General features: G+C 35.2%; 2 protein-coding genes across 3 annotated transcripts in view; one reads left to right on the top strand and one right to left on the bottom strand.

Annotated features, from left to right (window-relative positions):
* Positions 1-3,748: 3,748 nt before the first annotated feature.
* LOC120633603 (SWI/SNF complex subunit SMARCC2) overlaps positions 3,749-20,645 on the top strand; it is a 43,642-nt gene continuing 26,745 nt past the window's right edge. The window contains exons 1-3 of one of the 2 annotated variants that reach the window (XM_039903831.1): positions 3,749-3,978; positions 4,895-5,014; positions 19,488-19,601. In XM_039903831.1, coding sequence (XP_039759765.1) covers positions 3,862-3,978; positions 4,895-5,014; positions 19,488-19,601 — 351 coding nt within the window. In that variant the 5' untranslated portion in view covers positions 3,749-3,861. The remainder of the gene's footprint in view (positions 3,979-4,894; positions 5,015-19,487; positions 19,602-20,645) is intronic. The other variant, XM_039903832.1, reaches the window with a different exon arrangement.
* LOC120633605 (regucalcin-like) lies at positions 5,799-15,647 on the bottom strand. The gene is made up of 6 exons (XM_039903836.1): positions 15,519-15,647; positions 13,906-14,041; positions 12,485-12,688; positions 11,515-11,733; positions 7,223-7,335; positions 5,799-6,350 (listed from the first exon to the last, which is right to left on the bottom strand). The coding sequence occupies exons 1-6, from the start codon at positions 15,603-15,605 to the stop codon at positions 6,102-6,104; spliced, it is 1,008 nt and encodes a 335-aa protein (XP_039759770.1). The 5' UTR covers positions 15,606-15,647; the 3' UTR covers positions 5,799-6,101.

Genomic DNA, 20,645 nt, shown 5'->3' on the forward strand with positions numbered 1-20,645 from the left:
CAGTCATAATGTGACATAAAATAATGTACCTCTTAAAAATTATTTGATCAGTTATCCGCATATCATATCAAAACTGTTATAGAATGCTTCCGGTGAATTCTTGTTTCGAATCCTAGTTTTGCGATCACTGCAAAAATAAGGAGAGTGCATTTAACAATCTCAGTTGTTTTTTTTTTATGGAAAATAAGAAAATGACAATATTAAAGTACTTGAGACGTTCTCAAATAACTGCTGATAACTTTCCTGTTTTCCTTTAACCTGCAATTAAAATAATACTCAGGTCACGTGATTGTTTGTGACCTCGAATGTAAGGCATGTGTACATCTACAAAATAGCATTCGCCCAACACTGCTAACTGCGGCTCCACAGGTCGGTACCAACCTACGTTGATAAGCAAATGTGCTAAGCATCCCCGCGTTGGAGATAACGTTACTTACGTTATAACGTTATTAAAAACCAATGGTTGGAGCCGATAAATACTATCGGCCATGTTTCTATTACGTATATTTTTCAATAACGATGTTATTTTGTAAAGATTGTTTAATAATTACTTTCGCTGCTACGTCCCAGTTATTTAATTAATTAAAGAATAATTATTCATGAATTAACTAAAAATTAAAGGGCTGACTATTCGAACCGTGAATTAGTATAGAAATAATTTTAATAAACTGACTAGGTATATTGATTTTTAAATCTTTAACTCTCCAAGGAGCTTAACGATACATAGTTCTTATAAGAAAATAGTTGATGTATACATTACTTTCTGTTAAAAGTGACTTCGTTATTGAAAATACTTTTTTTTGTGTAATATTAAATAGCTTTATTGTTTTTTGTACTATTATAGTGAGAGCTGTGAAAGTGATATTATTTTTAGCTGCTGCTACAATACCGTATGTTGCATGTGTTCAATGAAACATGTTTGTTAGCACGACATATTTAAAAAGCATCTGTGAGCTGGCGAAGCGTATATCGTAACGATTAATTAATCTCAGCTCTACCACTATTATCATACGGCTGAAATTCTATCGACCTGCTTGCTTCGCCGTACGCTTCGCGGTGTATCCAATGTCAGTTATTCAAATTACAGCTCTATGTTAAAGTATTGAAAGCTTAATTCGAATCGTTGTCCATCAGTGCTAATTCTTAACATAATAACTAATAATATTAACAAGCGTTATTGTAGTTTACCAGTAGATTTTGTTTCTGTGTTTTTGTTATTCTTATTAGTTAGGTATATTATGTTGAGTGTACTCAAAAATTTTTTGCTTTTACATTTAATGATGTTACGCTTTTAGTTCCCTGCTAGCTAATCTTATGATCGTGTGCATTTAATTTCGCTATACTAAAAGTGTATTTTTTATTACGTTAGATATGTTTGAATTATGCCACTTTCGTTTTCCTAGCGAGATGGGTTGTAACCCTGAGGTAAATGTCTCTAAAGTTATTTATAGCTTAGCTAGATAAAGAGTGTTTAAAATATACAATTTAATGAAGTGACGGTAGAATATGGAAAGTATAGGGGCTATATTATTATGTTATAATTTTCTCAATTATGCTTCTTTAATTTTTATATTAATACATTTAAACATAATATGAAAATATACAAAGTGATATATTGTAGAGCTTAATATTAGTTCCCTAAATGAAATAGAGCACATTAATAAAGTACATAGTATTTTTCATATTTTACATAAGAAGCTGGTTTGGACACTTGTATATCCTCTCATATTGGTGGAACCGAGAATGCTTAAAATTTTTGCCGGTTTTTTTTTTTAATGTAAACCTAATCCACCAACCTTTAATAGTGCACCGGACTTTAAATCATATCAAAGCCATATTTTCCGTGTATTTTTTTTGCTACACTTTAAATTGCTGCAAGACAGCCTCTGCTTTTTATTCCATACCGAATAAAATAAAATAATAATTGTATAATAAGTAATGTTTATCATCATATTATAATTATTGTCGTCTTGATGTTCTTGATGTTTCTTGATGTCGATGTTGTTCAATTATCGATTTGACAATAATAATATTTATAATATCGAATATAATCGTTGTTGTATAGTTCAACTAGTATATTTTGGCGCAACTAAAAATCTTGGATAAACCAATAAAAACCATTGAGATGCGTCATTATGTATTAGGTAAACTCTAGTGGTAAGTGTTGTATATGCCGGTTTCCTAGATCATAGTATCTGTCAATTGTCTCATGCTTCGCCGTGGGTCATTTAGTGATGGGAAGCGAAGCGTTGTGAAATTCTTTTGAACGTTAATTTGTGAACATTGTATCGTTGATCTTTTTTTGACAAAACAAAGATAGGCCTTATTTATTTACTTAGTACCAAAATAAGTGACATAATCGTATACAAGAAAGATGTGGACATGGAAATACTTATCTCTATAAGAGATCTCTACAGAAAAGTTGTCTATGTAGTTCTCCATCTTTTGACTTTTAGGTGTATGTATATCCGCTAAGTAAGTCGGTTAAACCTAAACTGACTTAAACAGCTGTAATTTTGTGATAACACAACACTACGCCTCTGCTTCTCCCCACCCAATTTGACACTTGCGTAAAGCATAAGTAATGTCGATTATTCTACATCCATCCAGTGTTTAACATACATATTTTTAAGAAACAAAATGATTTGTATGTAGAACATAAAATTTATCCATATTAATGTGAAGTGACAACCTTGGATACAGAAGCAATTTAGTTGTTTATGCTAGTCCATAGACTTATAAAGTAATGATAGGTTTATATTAATATCGCTTTTAATGTGTACAAAATTGTTTTGTGTATGGAATTTTGTGCTATAAGCTATTATGAATCTTCCAACATTCTTTTCTATTGATATTTTATTTTTTAAATTCTGTGTAGATATTTATTCTACAGTTGTGCTTTACCTCTAATACATTTCCTTGTTGTCCGAAAGACAATAATTAATAACTCATAAACTTATTATTATTTTTATTGTATTAACATTGCAGAAATCAATAAACTTGTAAAATTTATAGTTTGGATTTAACATTGTAGTAAAGAATTTAGGTATTTAGATGTCAAAAATAAATGAATATAAAAGATTATATGGTTTTTCATTATTCTTTCTTCTTCACTGACACTTATTTATTACTTGAAGCGATAGTACCTCTTTTTACTATAGCTGTTGGGACTTGGGATAAAACTGAAGCCGAAAGAATTTGCGGTGCATATCCGAGACCAGGAAGTAAACCGTTTTATACGCTCCCAAACAACGTAAGTGTGCAGGTCCTTACGATTCCTCATGGATCGATATTGAAAAGGTAGACAGACAGGTGACAAGGTCAAGTACTTCTAAGCACACTCTTCGCAATGTATCTTTAAAAATACCGATATATACAGGCAACCTACAGACAATACTTCTAACAACTGAATTTAAAATTACTGACATCAATACTTTGTATTGGTTAGCTATTAAGTGAGTACCTATGGATGAATTTACTTAAATCGTTAGTTCCTAGCTTGACGCGAACAAGAAGTACACTTATTAAGATTAAGTGGCCGTGCCCACTTATTTATAATATTCTTACTTATTTTATACGTAATATACGTTGGAGATCTTATGAGTAACTAAAAATAAATGAACTTTTCTTGAATGTTGTGTTTGTATCTCCATTACTGCTAAGTTCTATAGAAAAAACCTATATGTCATTGTCAGACAAAATTGCATTTTCATAAACTATGCCAATTTAGTCTATGGTCAATCTACGATGAAGTGACGCTGAGATGCTTTCTTTTTAGTTACAAAAATACTCCAGTTTAATAGAAATAACTGATTAATAGAAGTTTAGAATCTCAGGAGTGATACGTATTGCTTTTCTACAATGACAACTTTAGGCCCTAAAAAGGACGGTGCTCCGAACATAGAGTTCTTTCAATCACCGGAGTCTCTAACACAATTCGACCAAATTCGTGTTTGGTTGCAGAAAAACTGTAAAAAGGTTAGTAAATAATACAAAATTCAATCCATTTACTATCGTGCTAGTTAAAAATAAATGTTTTTCTTTAAAATAATGTCATTTCTTTTTATAACAAAACTAACCAAAGTAAATTGTGGGTTTAGATTCACTTACACATCATCTCGGCTTTTCGTATTTTGTATTGCTAAACTAGTAAAAGAACCCAAGTTTGTTATGGTGTTGCTCTATTATTGTTTCTAATAGTCATACTTTGTGTAATACCATTGATGTACATAATAAACATACTTACTAAACTAGATTGCACCAAACTATTCTGGTGCTGTGGCTACGATACATACCACTGTCCAAGAAGTTTTATAAAAGTATGCTCAATAAATGTTTACTGTGTTTTTCTTGTAAAAAAGATAATTCTTTGGAGTAATTTAGAATAAGTGAGCTTGAAGGGTGAGATTTTGTAGTACATATTTAAATTCAATCTTTATCTTTCCTCTGTTTTTTAGAGTGGTTGTTAAGCATTTTATTCTAGTTGTATAAAGTATTGCATGATGATAAATTGACACAGTATGGTACTAACGCTGGGGATGGTGATGACAATATAATCAAAATTATCATAACTTTTTGTTTGTTGAGTAGTGTAGTAAACAGTGTCCACAAAAACCAACCCTGTTTTAATTTTGTATATAGACAAAGAAAAGAGAACTGGTCAATGATTTTTTTTTTTTAAGTCAATCTGATAATAATTAGTTCAAGCCCCAGTGCAAACAGCAATAAAGAACACGACTAATATTATATCCACTGGCTGGTAGTCAAAATTTTAACAGAAGTTGGCCCAACTCATTAATTGGAGAAACTATGCAATGAGGCAATTATAAAATGTTATGTAAAAAACTAGAATATCCTACCAATACATATAATATTCAAACATATTCTGTTTCAGCATGTACAAACTGATCCACCAACTAAAGAAGGCCTGGCCCAGCTTGTTATACAGCTCATACAGTATCAAGAGAACAAGTTAGGGAAGCATATTAGTGACCCTCCCTTTATGAGGCTTCCAGTGAGTACTAAACTTATACCTATTTGTATTATTAACAATTGATAAACCAAGTAGATGGCCCACCTGATAATAAGTGGAAAACCAGTGCCTATCAACAGAGCAACATTTCCCAGTGTAAGGATCAAATCCTGAAATTTGCCTATCTGTCCATCAGCCTAAGGCGTAGGTGATAAGTCTCATGTGCATTTAATTACACCATCAACTCCACTCTTCAGACCGGAACTCAGCATTAAAACCATGCCACCAAGCGACAGAAATAAGCATGGTGTCAGTACCTCCCAGGATGAGCACTGTCTCAAAAAGCTCTATTACTACTTTGAAAAAAAAACTTCTTGCTTCTAAAGCTTGCATCCTGGGCATAGGATACATTTTAGCCCAGGAATATACAGTTGGATACTAGTGGATATTTAAAAACCGATAAAATGCAGACAAAACTGCAGGCAACAGCTAGTTTTTTTTTATAACATTGGACAAATGAGATGGGTGACGAAAAATGAGAAATTTACTATATTTTATAGCCACATACATTTACCCAGAGGAACTATCTTTTGATAGACATTCAAAACGCTATTCTTAATAATTTTTTAATATTTTCCATAATGATCTATCATCTTTTTCTAAAACATATATTACTATGCACCTCTTATCAATAAATACTTCATGTATGAGTTTTAAAATGGAGTCAAAACTTTCATGGTTCTACTACTTGGTGCTGTAGAATTGTTATTTTTTTGGAGACTTAAAAATAAACATACCATTAAAACATCAAAGAAATTAGTGAATTTTATTTTTTTTAAACATTTTAACAATAACAAACGGTTGAGAAGCACTTGTACTAGTATAAAATAAAACAGCTATTTTCCTTTATTTAGTTAAGGCTTAAATCTATAGTGTGTAGAATTCATCTTTGTTCAGACTTCACTTATTGTTAGAACATTACAGGTTTATGTCAGACTCATAATATGTCAGGAACTGTTAACCTGTATGACAATTTTAATTTTTTTTTCAAGATGTTTTCACATGGTCAGACAATGAAACTATAGTGCAAGAGAATATGAAAAAGTTGATACTATATATTATTATCTTATTAATATTTATCAGCATTCGCAAATATTAGTTGATTCTCAGGGTTTCCTCTGGAGCCTGTGAACTCTATAGCAAAAAGCGATCCTGCTTCAGGTTCCTGTGTTTTCTGTAACGGGTTTAATCCAAGGCTGCTGGTTGTCACATACAATGTTGAGTAGTCATATCCACCCCAAGTTAGTGACGTGACTTTGCTTGCTGGTATTTTGTGGTGTTCCATCAATTTTCCTGCCCTTGGATCCACTTTGATTATCTGTAAGATGGAATTTTAACTAAACTGGAGAGCTTGCATTAGGTAGATCTAATTTATATCATACTAAGATTAGAAAGATATACGAATTATGTATGTAGGTTTGTCACTAATTCGTGCAATGTAACAAGAGATAGGTACATGTTTTTTGCATTTAGACAGTTATGGAGTCAGAGAGAGTTAAATAAGCTAAATTAATGTATTTTGTAAAAACAAATTCACCAGAGCAACAGCTCAAGTGAGTGGTTCAAATTAAAATCCTAAATTAACAAAGTAACTTATGAAACACAAAATATATCAACCTGCCTGGTGCAGTGGAGTATTTATATGAATGAAATGAAACAAAATAAAAAGATAATATGTATAAGGTCTATTTTTCTCTAGTCTTAAAATAATAACAACTTTTTTTTACATTTTAGTGTAAAGTTTATTTTAGTAAGATAGAAGATATAACATCTCACAGCCCATAGGATATCGGGCAGCGTGTCAGTATGTTAAATCATAAAGTATTAATAAAGTTTAAGATGTACTAGTGCTTGCAAAATAATCTTACTTTGAGGTATTTGAAAAACTATTCAGTAATAATTCAGGGCAGGCAGCGCATTTACGCATGTATGAAGTGCTTACTACTCTTCTTATTTCTCCTGACTATTATCGCAATTCATTTGGGGTCACATCGCACATATTTCTGCGTCACACCGTGTGGTTGTGGGTGGTCTCTTCTGTTGTGTTGCTCGCGATTGTGTCGTTGTTAATTGTTCTTAGCCAGGTGGTCATCCACCGCCTCTTTTTCCGTCCCCTAGATTCATGACTTTTTTTAAGTGCCCACAACTGTATATTAATAATATTATTGCATATTCTTGAACGCTACTTACCTTTCCTCCATCGTAACATGCAATCCATAAGTTTCCATCCCTGTCAATGGTCATCCCATCTGGAACACCTGTGACATTGTTTGCTTGGAAACTGAATAACACTCTACGGTTGCCTGAAAAAAAAAATACAAATGCGAAAGCCTGTTTGTTTGTCCTTACCTTACGGCCTAACTAAGCAACCGATCGACTTAATTTTTGGTGAGGACTTAGTTGAAATGACGGAGAGCAACATAGTCTACCTTTTATTCCGGGAAAAAAAATTGTTCCCACGGGATTTGTAAAATGACAATTTTGTCAATAATAAAGATTATCTTAATCTATATAGACTTTACTTTGAACTGGTTTCTTTGAAAGGCAAGAAAAGTTAGTTGAATGTTCACCTAATTGTGAAATTTGTAATACTAGCTGACCCGCGCAGCTTCGTTCGTAACCAAATCGGTTTTAACTGGAAAACACAAATAAAATGACATTTTCTAAAAATGAATCCTAGCTAGATCGATTTATCGCCCCCGAAACCCCCTGTATACTAAATTTCATGAAAATCGTTTAAAGATGTCCTGCATTTGTTGGGAGAGTGTGTTCGGAATAGACCAATGACGGACCAATTAATATGTAAGTTCAAAATTAATGTTTATGTGGGGATTTTGTCAAAGTATCCTGTCTGCTCCTTATTCAGAGGTAGCCGGAATGCTATTAGATTTTAAGTTAAGATAAGAGAGGAAGTAATTATTAATTTTCGTAAAGAGAACGATGGGGCTGACATTCTATTGTTCAGAAAAGACCCGAATAAATAAAGAATCGAAAAAAAATCTTTGAACGTGATAAAAAACTTGCAAACAAAATAATTAATAAATAAATAAATAATAAATATACAACGACAATACACACATCTCCATCTAGCCTCATAGTAAGCGTAGCTGGTGTTATGGGTACTAAGATGATTGATGAATATTTTAATGAATAACATACATAAATACTTAGAATTTGTACACGTCACGAGGAGTTTCTGGTGGCAATGAGTGAGATAGAGGTTGATCTCATTGCTATTAATGAAACTTGGCTTAAGGAAGGTGAGGAAGGCCTTGCTCCTGTAGTACCCGGCTACCGCTTTCTTCATACGCCACGGCCGGCAAACATAAAGGGGGGGCGCGGGGGAGGAGTAGGATTTTATCTTAAAAAGGGGATGAGGTCTACTATAGCGGCGCATCCTATTTCTTCAGTAGAGCAAATGTAGCTGGATTTCAAAGTCGGTGGTAAAAAAATAATTGTAGGTACAGCATATAGGCCCCCATGGCAAGATGTTAATTTGTTTATCGACTCTATGACCCAATCTATTACCTCTTTTTCAAATTACGACAACATAGTGCTTCTGGGAGATTTCAACATAAATCTTCTCAATCAACATGATAAGAAAACTAAAGTTTTTAACGATTTTATAAACTACATTAATCTTAGTCAAATTGTCACAGAACCGACGCATTTCACTGATCACAGTGAAACACTGATAGACTTAATTTGCACAGATGCCGCGACCCGTGATGTTCATGTTAATCACGTTGTAGAGTTAGGGAATCACGCTATTATTACTATAACACTAAATCTGAAGAAGGAAAAAGTATCCCCCCGCTGGGTTAGTACCCGATTATTAAGAGATATCAATCCCAAAGATTTCAATGTAGATTTAGAAAAGATTCCTTGGAATGAGATTAATTGTTTAGAAAATGTAGAAGACATGGTTTTAACTTTTAATAGTTATATTGTCACTTTATTTGACATCCACGCACCAGTTAAAAATATGCAGGTAAAGGAACAGTCATGTCCCTGGATAACAAATACTATTAAAAGAATGATAAGGTTATGGAACCAGAGCAAAGATCGGTATAAAATAACAAAAAATAAGGCCCATAAGGAATATTATAAAAACATTAAGAGGCTTGTAACGGAGGCAATGGAAGCTGATAAAAGTGCTTACTATGAATCTCATATAAATCAATGCATCAACAAACCTACGATTTTATGGAAAAATCTGAAAAAAAATATAGGGCTAAACAATAAGCGAGAGTATGAAATACCAGCAACTCTGAGGGATCCGGACAAGGTAAACAAACACTTTCTGGACATACCACATAGCGACGCACCATCACTGTCTGGGCCAACCTATTATGAATCCCATAGGTTAGCATCAGACACTTTTAAAATTAACACAACAACGGAAGCGGAGGTTAGCAAAGTTATAAAAGGGTTAAAATCAAACGCTCAAGGAATGGATGAAATCACATTACAAATGTTATATTGGACACTCCCACAGAGTTTAAGCACGGTAACAGCTATTATAAATAAATCTATTACAACTTCTGTGTTTCCGAAGGTTTGGAAAACTGCAATAGTGAAACCGCTTCCCAAAATCAGTACCCCGACCAGTCTGAAGGACCTTAGGCCGATCAGCATACTACCGTGTATATCCAAAGTATTGGAAAAGATTGTATGCATACAAATGACAGCATTTGTAGAGAAGCAAAAGATCCTGCCAGTCCACCAGTCTGGATTTCGGAAATACCACAGTACAGCCACAGCTATGATGGATGTAATCGATAATATTTTGACTGCGCAGGACCAAGGCATGGGAAGCATCCTGGTAATGCTTGATTTTTCTCGTGCGTTTGATTCAATTGACACCACGTTGTTACTGTCAAAGTTGTCTTACTATGGGTTTAGTGTCACAGCTACAAAGTGGTTTAGCAGGTTTCTTAGTGAGCGGGCTCAATTTGTACAGATAAGCAAAAGTAATGGATCTCAATTGATTTCATCAACGTGTCCAGTTCTTCGAGGTGTGCCTCAAGGATCTGCACTAAGCCCATTGCTTTTTGCAATTTACACCGCAGACATAGCGCATTGTTTTTTGCACTGCAAATATCATCTATACGCTGATGATGTACAATTATACCTATCCTTCAAGCCACAGAATGCTGCAGCTGCCGAAGTGAAAATTAATGAGGACTTGCAGAGAATACATAATTGGTCCAAAACAAATTCACTTCTATTGAATCCTCTTAAATCAAAGTGTATGATACTAGGAACGGCCAAAATGACTAAAACTATTGCAAGTTTTAATCCAATAGTTAGGATAGACAACAAGAGTATTGAAAGGGTTTCAGAGGCTAAGAGTTTAGGGGTGATCTTTGACTCTAATTTGCGTTTTGAGTCACATATCTCTAATGTAGTTAAAAACTGCTTTTACCGATTAAAAATACTATATAGGATCAGGTATTATTTAAGAGTTGACGTTAGAATACGGCTATGTGATTCTCTTATCTTGTCAAGACTGAACTACGCAGATACCGCATATGGTCCGTGTTTGCTAGAAAGAACCAAAAAGCTAGTTCAGAGAGTCCAAAATGCGTGCGCTCGTTTTTGTTTTGCCTCCTCGCTCACATATTAGTCCACACCTTAACAAAGCAAATATTCTCAACATGTCATCTCGACGGGACTTGCACTTGGCTAGTTTGTTATTTGGTGTAATATCGACTGGGAAACCACAATACCTTTTTATGAAGGTGAAATGGGCTAGGGAGCATAGTAAATATGGTCCAAGAGGCTCAGCTTGTCAAATTGCGGTGCCGAGACATAGGACTGCCGCTTTCCGTGGCAGTTTTAGGCTTGCTTCTTCCAAGATATGGAACATAATCCCCCCACCGGTACAAAACCTGACTTCAGTATTTTCCTTTAAGTCCAAACTTAAAAAGATATTGCTGGATAAGCAAAAAGGAGACGACAAGAGGAATTGGGAAGTCTGATGTCTTGGAGCAAGCCTTAGTAACGCTTTGCATAGTGACAAATAAGTTAACCAAATTATTTAGTAGACACAGAGTGCATACACTTGCCACCAAAATAGCAGTTCTTGGCCGGTCCGGGATGTCGAGAGAGGTCGCCTGAAAATCAGCGCTGTAGCAGTGATCATAAAACCACTGCTACAGCATAACGCTGAGGCGATACTCTGTTTGGGAGGAACAACACCACAGATATGTCACTGCCGACAGGGAACTATATTTGTTTGTTTTAGCATATTTATTTTGTAACCTAATTTTAAGATCCTTTCTTTTATTTTTAAAAAGTTTAATTTGTTAATGATAACTTTATTTTTTATTTTTTATTTGAGAAACTCGTACCTTATATGTTAATTGCTATGTGTTGTTTTTATCTCAAATAAACGATTTTATTTTATTATTATTATAATATACATGTAAACACCCAGACACTATTCTGGCGAATATTCCGGTGGTGTTTAAACTTACGTAACGTCCCCGATTCAAGATCGTAATCGAACACGTCAATGTTTCTGGTAGGCGAGTCGATATAGAACATGAACTTGTTATCTAATGTCCACGCGATCCCGTTGGATATTGACACGGGTCGTACTTTCTCCTGAGGATGCGTGAAGGTGTGTTCTGTTATTGCATATAACGTGCCTTGGTCTTTCTCTATTACTCCGTTCACTTCATTACCCATAGTTCCTGAAAAGAAGGCAGAAACATTATTGTAATATATTTTCTAAATCTTAGATTTTAGATTGAAGATAATATGATAAACGAGTTTTTTTTGCTGTAAATCTCGTTTTCGATCTGCGGCAGGGGCATTTTAGGGATTTATAAATTCTGATTTTTCTCTGGTCCGGTCCGGTGGGAGGCTCCGGCCGTGGCTAGTTACCACCCTACCGACTAGTGCAGACAAGTGATAGTTTGTAGTGGAATTAAAAAAAAAACTTTATATAACCGGCGGAAGAGGGCGGTATCGAATTCGAGAATAATAGAGAACATGTTCTTGTTTTAGGACTGTCCTATATTTTACTTTGGGTTGGCAACTTTGCTGATAATACATGTTTAATAGCAAATGTATAATATTTATTACGTCACGAATTTTATTTAAAGGTTACACATTACACTTTCGGCTAGGGCGTTACGAATTTTACCATGCTTACAAAAAATTTCCACTTTTATCCTTGCATTCTTAAGCGTACTCTTGAGTAATGAGCGAAATATAGTTAAACCTCCGTAAAGCGTTTTAGAACTCGTTTTGCGTTTTTCACTCGCTCAATCTAAAACATTCCCAGAAAGTAAAATTTTTTAGATGATTTGTCATAAAAAGTACCTACATACATAAATATTTTTCTTGTGAATTGGATAAGGCTTAATATGTTCAATTAAATTTTTAATTTTTATACTACAGCGAAACTTGTCAACTTGTGTAATACTTTGACTAACTTACCGAACCAAAGTCTTCCTTTAGCGTCGACCTTGCCATCATTGACTCTATTGTCAGGCAAGCCTATGTCCACGGCAGTCAATAGTCGTAGTGCATTATCACCTGCGGGCGCATCCCATGGCAGGAAATAGAGTTCGGATCTTGAAGATACGACCACTAACTTAGGATAATCTTTTACTCTTACGATCAGGCTCACGGGACCGTATTCTGAAATGTATAATATTAATAAAATTAATTATAGAAATGCGAGAAAAACAGTGTTTGTTATCAAGGGGATTTTTGTATTTACTCAGTACTATAGAACAATTTCTTTTGGGACTTCTCTGTCGGTTCAGTTGAAGACGAGTTATAAGTAACATCAATCACAGATGTAATGAAAACTGCCTTTGCGTGTACGTTTATTTTAAAAAACAAAAAAGAGATATTACTGGCCATAATCATGCACAATCTGTGATCGATATTAGTTGTAGTCGAAATCAAAGAATAACAGGAACCCAGATCAAATAGGACGGTCATAAAGAAATTAAAAATGGCGGTAATGTAATGGACAGAAGTGTGCTAAATTGTCACGTTTATATTTTGTTGTTTGAGTTTATATCGTAATAACCATATCAAGTCATGACCGGCCCACTACAGAACACGGTTTTCCTTCCACAATGCGGATTGGTGGACTTCACACACCTTTTTTTATTATCGCGTTTATAATGAGTAAATTTATATTGAGTAGTTTTTGTTATAAGTTTTTTTGGGAAACACTGTACAATAAGAGTCGGCGGTTCGTTTGCATAGAAGGTTTCGCGCCGGCAATTACGCTTTGCGGATAGTCCAAGACCGCCAATTGCTAATAAGGTTAAGGTTTGCGGATTATCTCATTGACTGCATCAAAGTAAGTATTATAATTCAGGGGCAGGTTTGATTGCACTCGAGCGTGCACTTTTTCAACGGAACTATAAATATTACTTATTGAACTGAAACTTCTTTAGAATCGTTGTGATTTGAAACTCGTTGAAACGAAAAAATAAGTCCATAGAGACACAATAACATAAATGTATAGGATTCAGCCGGCGAGAGAATGAGATAGAACACATTACACATTTTGTTTCCTATTTAAGTTACCAAGGAAATAGAATAATATCTAGGTAAAGAAACAAACACATACATGTATAGGGCAGAGTGAAAAAGTGTGAATGAAAAATATTACAGGTTTGGGTTCAGTGTCGGTTAAGTGCCCTAGTTTTTAGAATATGTTCAATGTACAGAATTTGACCCGTTGGTTTTATTACAAGTATAGTTATAATAAATGATTGAATAAAATAACTATTTATTTATTTTCTGCACTGCAAACTATTTGAACAGTTGAACTGTATAATATTATTATTATAGAAGGCTGTGTTGTATACCAATGAATAATGATTTTGTCTCACCTATGTATCTATTCGTTATATTGCCGGTGTCTATGTCAAGTCTGTAAGCTTTCTGCTCCTTTATATCAACCCAGTAAAGTGCACTTTCATCTTTAGCAAAGTGTGGGCCTTCCAGATGTGTGCCACCGCGGAATACCTGTAAGGAAGCCTCGTTTTACAAAAAGGCCAAGGTGTTGATGATAATAACTGTCTCCTTGATCTAAAAAATATGATGGAAAGATCACTAGGACCCAGGACGGGTTTGATCTCCGGTTCGACCCAATCTATCAACAATAACATAATATATAACAGTGCACTGTATTCTGATCGGCTTCACCACACGGCAAAACATCTGTACTCATGCGGAAGTGTGGTTTATTCGCTAGCCGTATTTGGCTGAACCACTGCAGTTATCTTTCCCTATAGTAGCTTGAATCTAAGAGACAGACATTGGTCCGTCAAAAAATAATAGTTCCTTGAATCTTAGAAACAGACATTGGTCCGTCAATTCAATTCAAGCAACTATTATTTTTTTGTTTTGTTACAGTTTATCTGATTTCGATAAAACTTTTCAATACGATAAATCACATCCCAGATATACACTTAGTCCGGAAAAATACTCACTACAATATACTCCCAATAACAAACGCGATTTTACTGTAAAATCGCGTTTGTTATTGGGAGCAAAAGCTAGTGTTAGATAAAATGCTTTTGGCGTTAAAAGTTATTAAATTGGCGTAATACACGTCTCCGTGCTTTCGAGAGCACGTTAACCCGGTTATTATCTTTATCATGTGATATTGCATTACTCCAAACTATTGGAGCAGTGTGAAGGTTTGAAGCTCTAGATCCCTTGTAAGAGAACGGCAGTATGCTATTAATAGTCTGAGGCTCTTAATGATAATATCCATATCTTTGCCAGAGTGTATCTTAAATACAGATTTGAACATTAATGGCATCACTCATTCTGATATACTAATAGCAAATATGTGCTTACCACTTACTGAGTCTATTAAACTTATGTAAAAGTAAATTAGTCAGTATCTACCAATTAGAAATATGTACGTACTTACTAATTCTTAATAACATATCTAAAAGTAATTTAGTCTGTTTCTATTAATTAATCTGTATTTTTAAGTCTCAAAATTAAATCAAAAATATCTGTCTTCAAGTAGGCACTTTTAAAGCGCAGATTACATAAAAAAATTCATGGTAGTGAGATGATGGCGATAACTACGTTCGTTAATCTAAACTGTTTCGAACATCGACTACTCGGGACGGGATTTTTTCAGACAGCCAAAGGGGTATACAACGGGTAACATGGACTACATTTTCATCCAGAAATCTAACAATAAGAGGCGTGTAGTGAAACTTGAAAGATTCTACAAGAGTCCCATGTTTTTCAAATTTAGTAACCCAAAAATTGAGAAGAGAATTATCTTTTAGGCTGTTGTAACCTAAGGGGGTTTGTTAAGAATGTATGAAAGTACATTTTTTTTAATGCTATATTATCTGTCTAGTTTAAATAGAATATGGGATAACAAGTTTGTATTAGAAAGTATTACAATATAGAAAATAGTAAGCTGACGAAGAAACAATTAAATAAGTACTAAAATATTTTTTATTGAACTTACATTTTTTATAAGCGGCGTTTGAGGCTGGCTTGCACTTATATACACAATGAGAGCAAATACGACCACACATACACATATCAATTTCATTTTTCGTTGTATTTGTTTTGATTCGCACACGTCTACCTTCGATCTCGATTAATCGGCCAATGCTATAAGAATTGTCAGTAGAGTAGGTATAGCTAGAGGGGCGCAATGTGATTTCGTCAGCCATACAATCTAAAGCTAAACGGGCACTACCTACGCAATAAGTCTAAAAACATAAAGGGCAAAGAATTTTATTGCAAAAGGGATAGGTAGATAGATAGATAAAGTCTTTATGGCACAAATTAAAAGTGAAAGCCAGAAATAACAAAAATAAATATATGTTAAATGCGCAAAAGCGATCTTATTGCTTTAAGCGATTGAGGGATTATGTGTTATAACAAAAAAAAAAACTCCGCCTAATATAAGCATAAAATTTAAGCATGTAGCTTAAATTTTATGACAAAACCCTAGCATGGTCTTTTAATAAAAAATATTTTTTAATCTTGGCTTCTCTACGTCCGCGTACAATTTATACCTAAAACGCGGCCTAATATGCTACTCGTTTTCTCCGTGCACTACCTACTATCAGTGGCGTGCACTTCATCCATGCACAAAAGCACTGCATACCCAAATTATTATATTTAGCTCGTATTGGAGGAGATTTTTTTGCATTTCATGCTATGTATCTGCTTTATGCATACCCTGGCCGAATACCCCGTGCACGCCACTGCCTACTATGTTTCTATTTATTTTTTGCAAGCCTCAGTTGGCTAAGTAAATTCCAACAAGCAAATTATCAGAAATCCCTAGATAGTATTTTATATTTACTAAATAAGAAAATCTTACATACAGCAAATTTGCGTTGGAGGTAATTTTCTATTTTCAGCTATTCATTCAGATATTGCAGATAATCATTAATGAGAAAAACGGTCAAGCATATCATATATTTTAACTGTGAAGGCATTCGAAGATTTATGAAATGATGTTTGAACCTCATTTTGGAACACTCTTAGCTCACTCAGCATCTTATACAAACACCCGAGACGCAAGGCTCGACAGCTTCCACGCAATACCAGCACCGTAAATTAAAAGAATTGTCCCCTCTAAATTTATCTGAATAATTATGCATTGAGGTCCTAATGTATTTTGATAAATATAGTACTTGCATATATATCATCATCGTGGTAGACAAACCCTTACGTATTGGACCCTTACAGTTATTTTTTTTTTGGAAAATCCTTCCCTTTAGGAGTCTGATCTGTATATTATAAGTATTTATGTGTATTATATTCATAAAAATATTCAACAGCTATCTAAGTACCCATAACACAAGCTACGCTTACTTTGGGTCTAGATGGCGATGTGTGTATTGTCGTAGTATATTTATTTATTTATTATTTAGGAGTGCATTTTCAGAAGCCTTAAACAATCTCTATAAAAAAAGTACCTATAGGTCATAATTAAATCAGCATAATGTACGAAAAAAATACGCCCTTGCCATCGTCACAGTAGTTGAGCATAGAAATATAAGCTAAAAAACCTCGCTCACTAACGTATTAGGTATATCTTATTATATTTGTAGTACACAATATATTGTCTGGGAAAAAATATGTTAAGGTTATCATGTAAAACAAACGCATTTATTTAATAAACTTGTGACATTGCACGTATGATCATGTATCGGACTGATTAAGGAAATGAACTTTACGTTTCAGTATTATAGGAATTACGAAAAAAGGTAAATCGGGGTCAATGTGCATAATGCTAGTGGGAACTCGCATATTAACTCGCTAAACATTTTTTATTACAACTGTGCAAAGTTGTACTAAAAATTACGCAGTGACAACCTTGCAACACAAAGGTGATGGGGTCGTAGTTAATTTTAAATCTATAATACACCCTTACATTCATATATACGCTGAAATTAATAATACCCTGTCAGGGATCGAACTCGGAACCCTCTCGTTTATATGAGCACAGTGCTAATTATTTTGCCCTTTAAAGCTGTGCTCGCCTTTGTAACTTGTTCTGAAATGGATGAATAATTCAGAAGTAACTACGGCCGCAATGAATTTCTAAGTTTCATTATCTGTGCACCACTATACAATCTGTTTCCGATCAGTAGTTTTTATGTCCTCGGCCGTGACATTCTATCACGACTCCGGAAGAAAAAACTTTTAAGATTATACCTACTTTTTACCAAGATTAAATTAAATAACATTTAATATGTACATTGATTTTAAAAAATACCTACCAAGATTAAATAACATTTATTATCTACGTTGATTTTGAAATATAGCAGAGTTGTTTTTTCCTATTACACTACAAGTTAGCCCTTGACTGCAATCACACCTGGTTGTAAGTGATGATACAGCAGAGCGGGCTAACCTTTATGGAGTACGGCAACCAAAATCGTTTTCTAAACACTAGGTCGCTTGGCGGCACGTCTTTGTAGGTAACTAGCCACGGGCCACAGCCAAATCCTCCCACAAGCCCGTAACAAAAAAAACGGAAATTCTAAATTCCACATAGCCCCTGCCGGGATCGAACCCAGTACATCTACTTAGACGACCGTAGCGCTCACCACTGCGTTAGACAATTCGTCAAATAGAGATGTACTAGAGATAGAGAATAGAGATCTAGAGTAGATAAATTTTATTGTTTTGTACAATTATGTATATTGTCTGAATTAAGTCTGTCCTTTTCTTGATAATAAATGCGCTGTTTATCTTAACATTATTACATATCTGATAATGCGATCTTAAATTGCAATTTGTATCTGAACAATAGTTACAAATATGGTTGTATTATTTCATACAACAAAACAATGATGTCCTTAAATAGTCGTTCTAACTGTTTAGATGCTTTAATAGCCTTGAACTTAGCCTTAACCGTGAATGGCGAATATAATGGTAGCAATAAACAATATTAATAATAAATACCAGCACCCTTAGCATAAAGCGGCTGTTATCACTAGAGGCGGTCTAGACACCGACTGACTAGACCCTCGACCAATTGACCTCACGGCGCGGCGGTAAATTCGTGTCCCTCCTTCCAGGTTATGCAGCAGCCGTCACTTCAGCCTTAGGTTGGGTCTACTCGAACTGAAGATACTCAAATAAATTGAGGCACCCAGGAGTTGTTTTCGAGAATCGAAAAACTGTAACGTCCGAGTAAAATGCAACTAGCTATCTTGAGCCTTCCAAATAAACGGGGCATAACATCGAAAAAGTAATGCAGTATTTCTTCAAACAGTTACAGTTGTGTAGTTGTTGAGTAAGTGTAACAAAACACTGAAACGATATGCCAGATTAATGTGTAAAGAAACTTGTTTTAAAGCAAAAAATTGTCTACACTCATTCTCAGTCACCGTTCTTCGCGGAACGTTCGCATAATTGAAGCAGACGTACCTATAGAATTTGCGCTACGCGAAAGCGAGTCTCATTAGGTGCCTGGTACTTTGAAGTAATAGTATTTCGATTCTCGAAAACTACCCGACGATTTCGAGCGAGGAAAACATTTACTAAGGGTACCTATTGCAGCCTTATTTTGCGATCATCTACAATGGTTTCATATTTAATCAATACAATTGAAAAACAATTTATCAACACAGCACGTCGTGCAACCCGTAATCGGTTCCATTGTTCTACATTTTTTTTCGGGATTTCTTATTACTGCCCCACTGACATATGATTATTATGAGTTATGACAGCATTGATTTTTTATTCGTAAGTAAGGTGATCAATCGATAAAACAAAAGTAAATTTGACAATAATAACTATTCATGTGTTTGCCATCGGTTTTCACTAATCACTCTGTTGATTAGTGAAGACCGTATTTAAATCCGTTCGGTAGTTTTACAGTTTTTCTCGCCCAGGCAGACAGACGCGGCGGAGGATTTTGTTTAATAATATGTAAAGATAAACATAATGGCATTGTTTTCAGATGAAAGTGTTCATGGACATGAAGCCGGGCGGGTCCCTGTGTTCGGTGCTCGCCACCATGTTCCGCTTCAAGTCGGAGCAGCGGTGGCGCAAGTTCGACTTCCAGGTCGGTAAGGTATGCACCCGCACGCTGCCTCGCTCACCGCCCCCCGCCCCCCGCGCCTCGCCTCGTGACCCCGCCACCCGGCCGCAAGGCATAACAATGCATCTCCGGTGACACGCGTCCTGCAATACAATACAAGTTTAACCTATATGACTACAAAATGAAGATGCAGTCATCATTGTTATCAAGGTCTCTGATACGAACCGCTGAGGTGTGGAAGTTCTTCTGACAGGTGTTTCCTGTCATATAGTTGCGTATAGCTTATCCCAGCACGCACCTCTAACTTTTCTAAGTTATGTGCGTTTTTTGAGCAATTAAAATATCACTTGCTTCAACGGTGAAGGAAAACATCGTGAGGAAACCTGCATGCCTGAGAGTCCTACATTATGTTCAAGATGAGAAGAGTCCACCAATCCGCACTGGGCCAGCGTGGTTAACCACGGCCTTAACCCCTTCCCATTGTGGTAGGAATTTCTCTTCTCATCGTGGTGGACCAGTGCCCTGTAGTGGGTTGATAATGGGTTGATATGATGATGATGATGTCTTTTCTTTCCTGTCTATGTTTCCGGCGCTAGCGCTCACATAACGGGGGCTCTTGTCAATTAATTTTTATAATGATTAGGAAATGTCTTCTAAACCACTTGCTGTGACCCATCTTATGTAAAACTATAGGCGGAGTGTTATAACTTTGAATTGAACTCGAGCAGGAAATGACTTCTAAGTTAGTTACTTACTCAAGACTGACTAGATTGTAAATAACAGTTGATTTAGATTAGTGGACGTCTTCTAGTGCAGTTGTTTTCACACCTTTAGGAATGCTCGTCCCTCCTCACCCTAACGGAATACAGCTATTTTAAACTGAAGAAGTTACTCTCAAGCGATTTAGGAGTCGTTTATCATTATCGTAATTATTTCGACGAATTGACGTCCACTTTTAGACATCATATATCTTTCATAAAGGTCAAATCATAGGTCTTTTGTAAAGGCTTCCACACTCCAGTCCTATGCCGCATGGGTCCAGCAAGTCCCTGCGACACGCTTGATGTCGTCTGTCAA

This window comes from Pararge aegeria, chromosome 22 (assembly GCF_905163445.1).
Source record: "Pararge aegeria chromosome 22, ilParAegt1.1, whole genome shotgun sequence".
Classification (NCBI taxonomy): Eukaryota; Metazoa; Arthropoda; class Insecta; order Lepidoptera; family Nymphalidae; genus Pararge; species Pararge aegeria.

What these genes read in the sequence shown, in the direction of transcription:
- LOC120633605 (XM_039903836.1), bottom strand. Translation starts at nt 15,605, where the DNA reads ATGAAATTGATATGTGTATGTGTGGTCGTATTTGCTCTCATTGTGTAT. An exon ending in AAACGCCGCTTATAAAAAAT is followed by an intron (nt 14,042 to 15,518) that starts GTAAGTTCAATA and finishes GCTTCCTTACAG; the next exon opens with GTATTCCGCGGTGGCACACA. An exon ending in TCTTGAATCGGGGACGTTAC is followed by an intron (nt 7,336 to 11,514) that starts GTAAGTTTAAAC and finishes TTTTTTTTTCAG; the next exon opens with GCAACCGTAGAGTGTTATTC.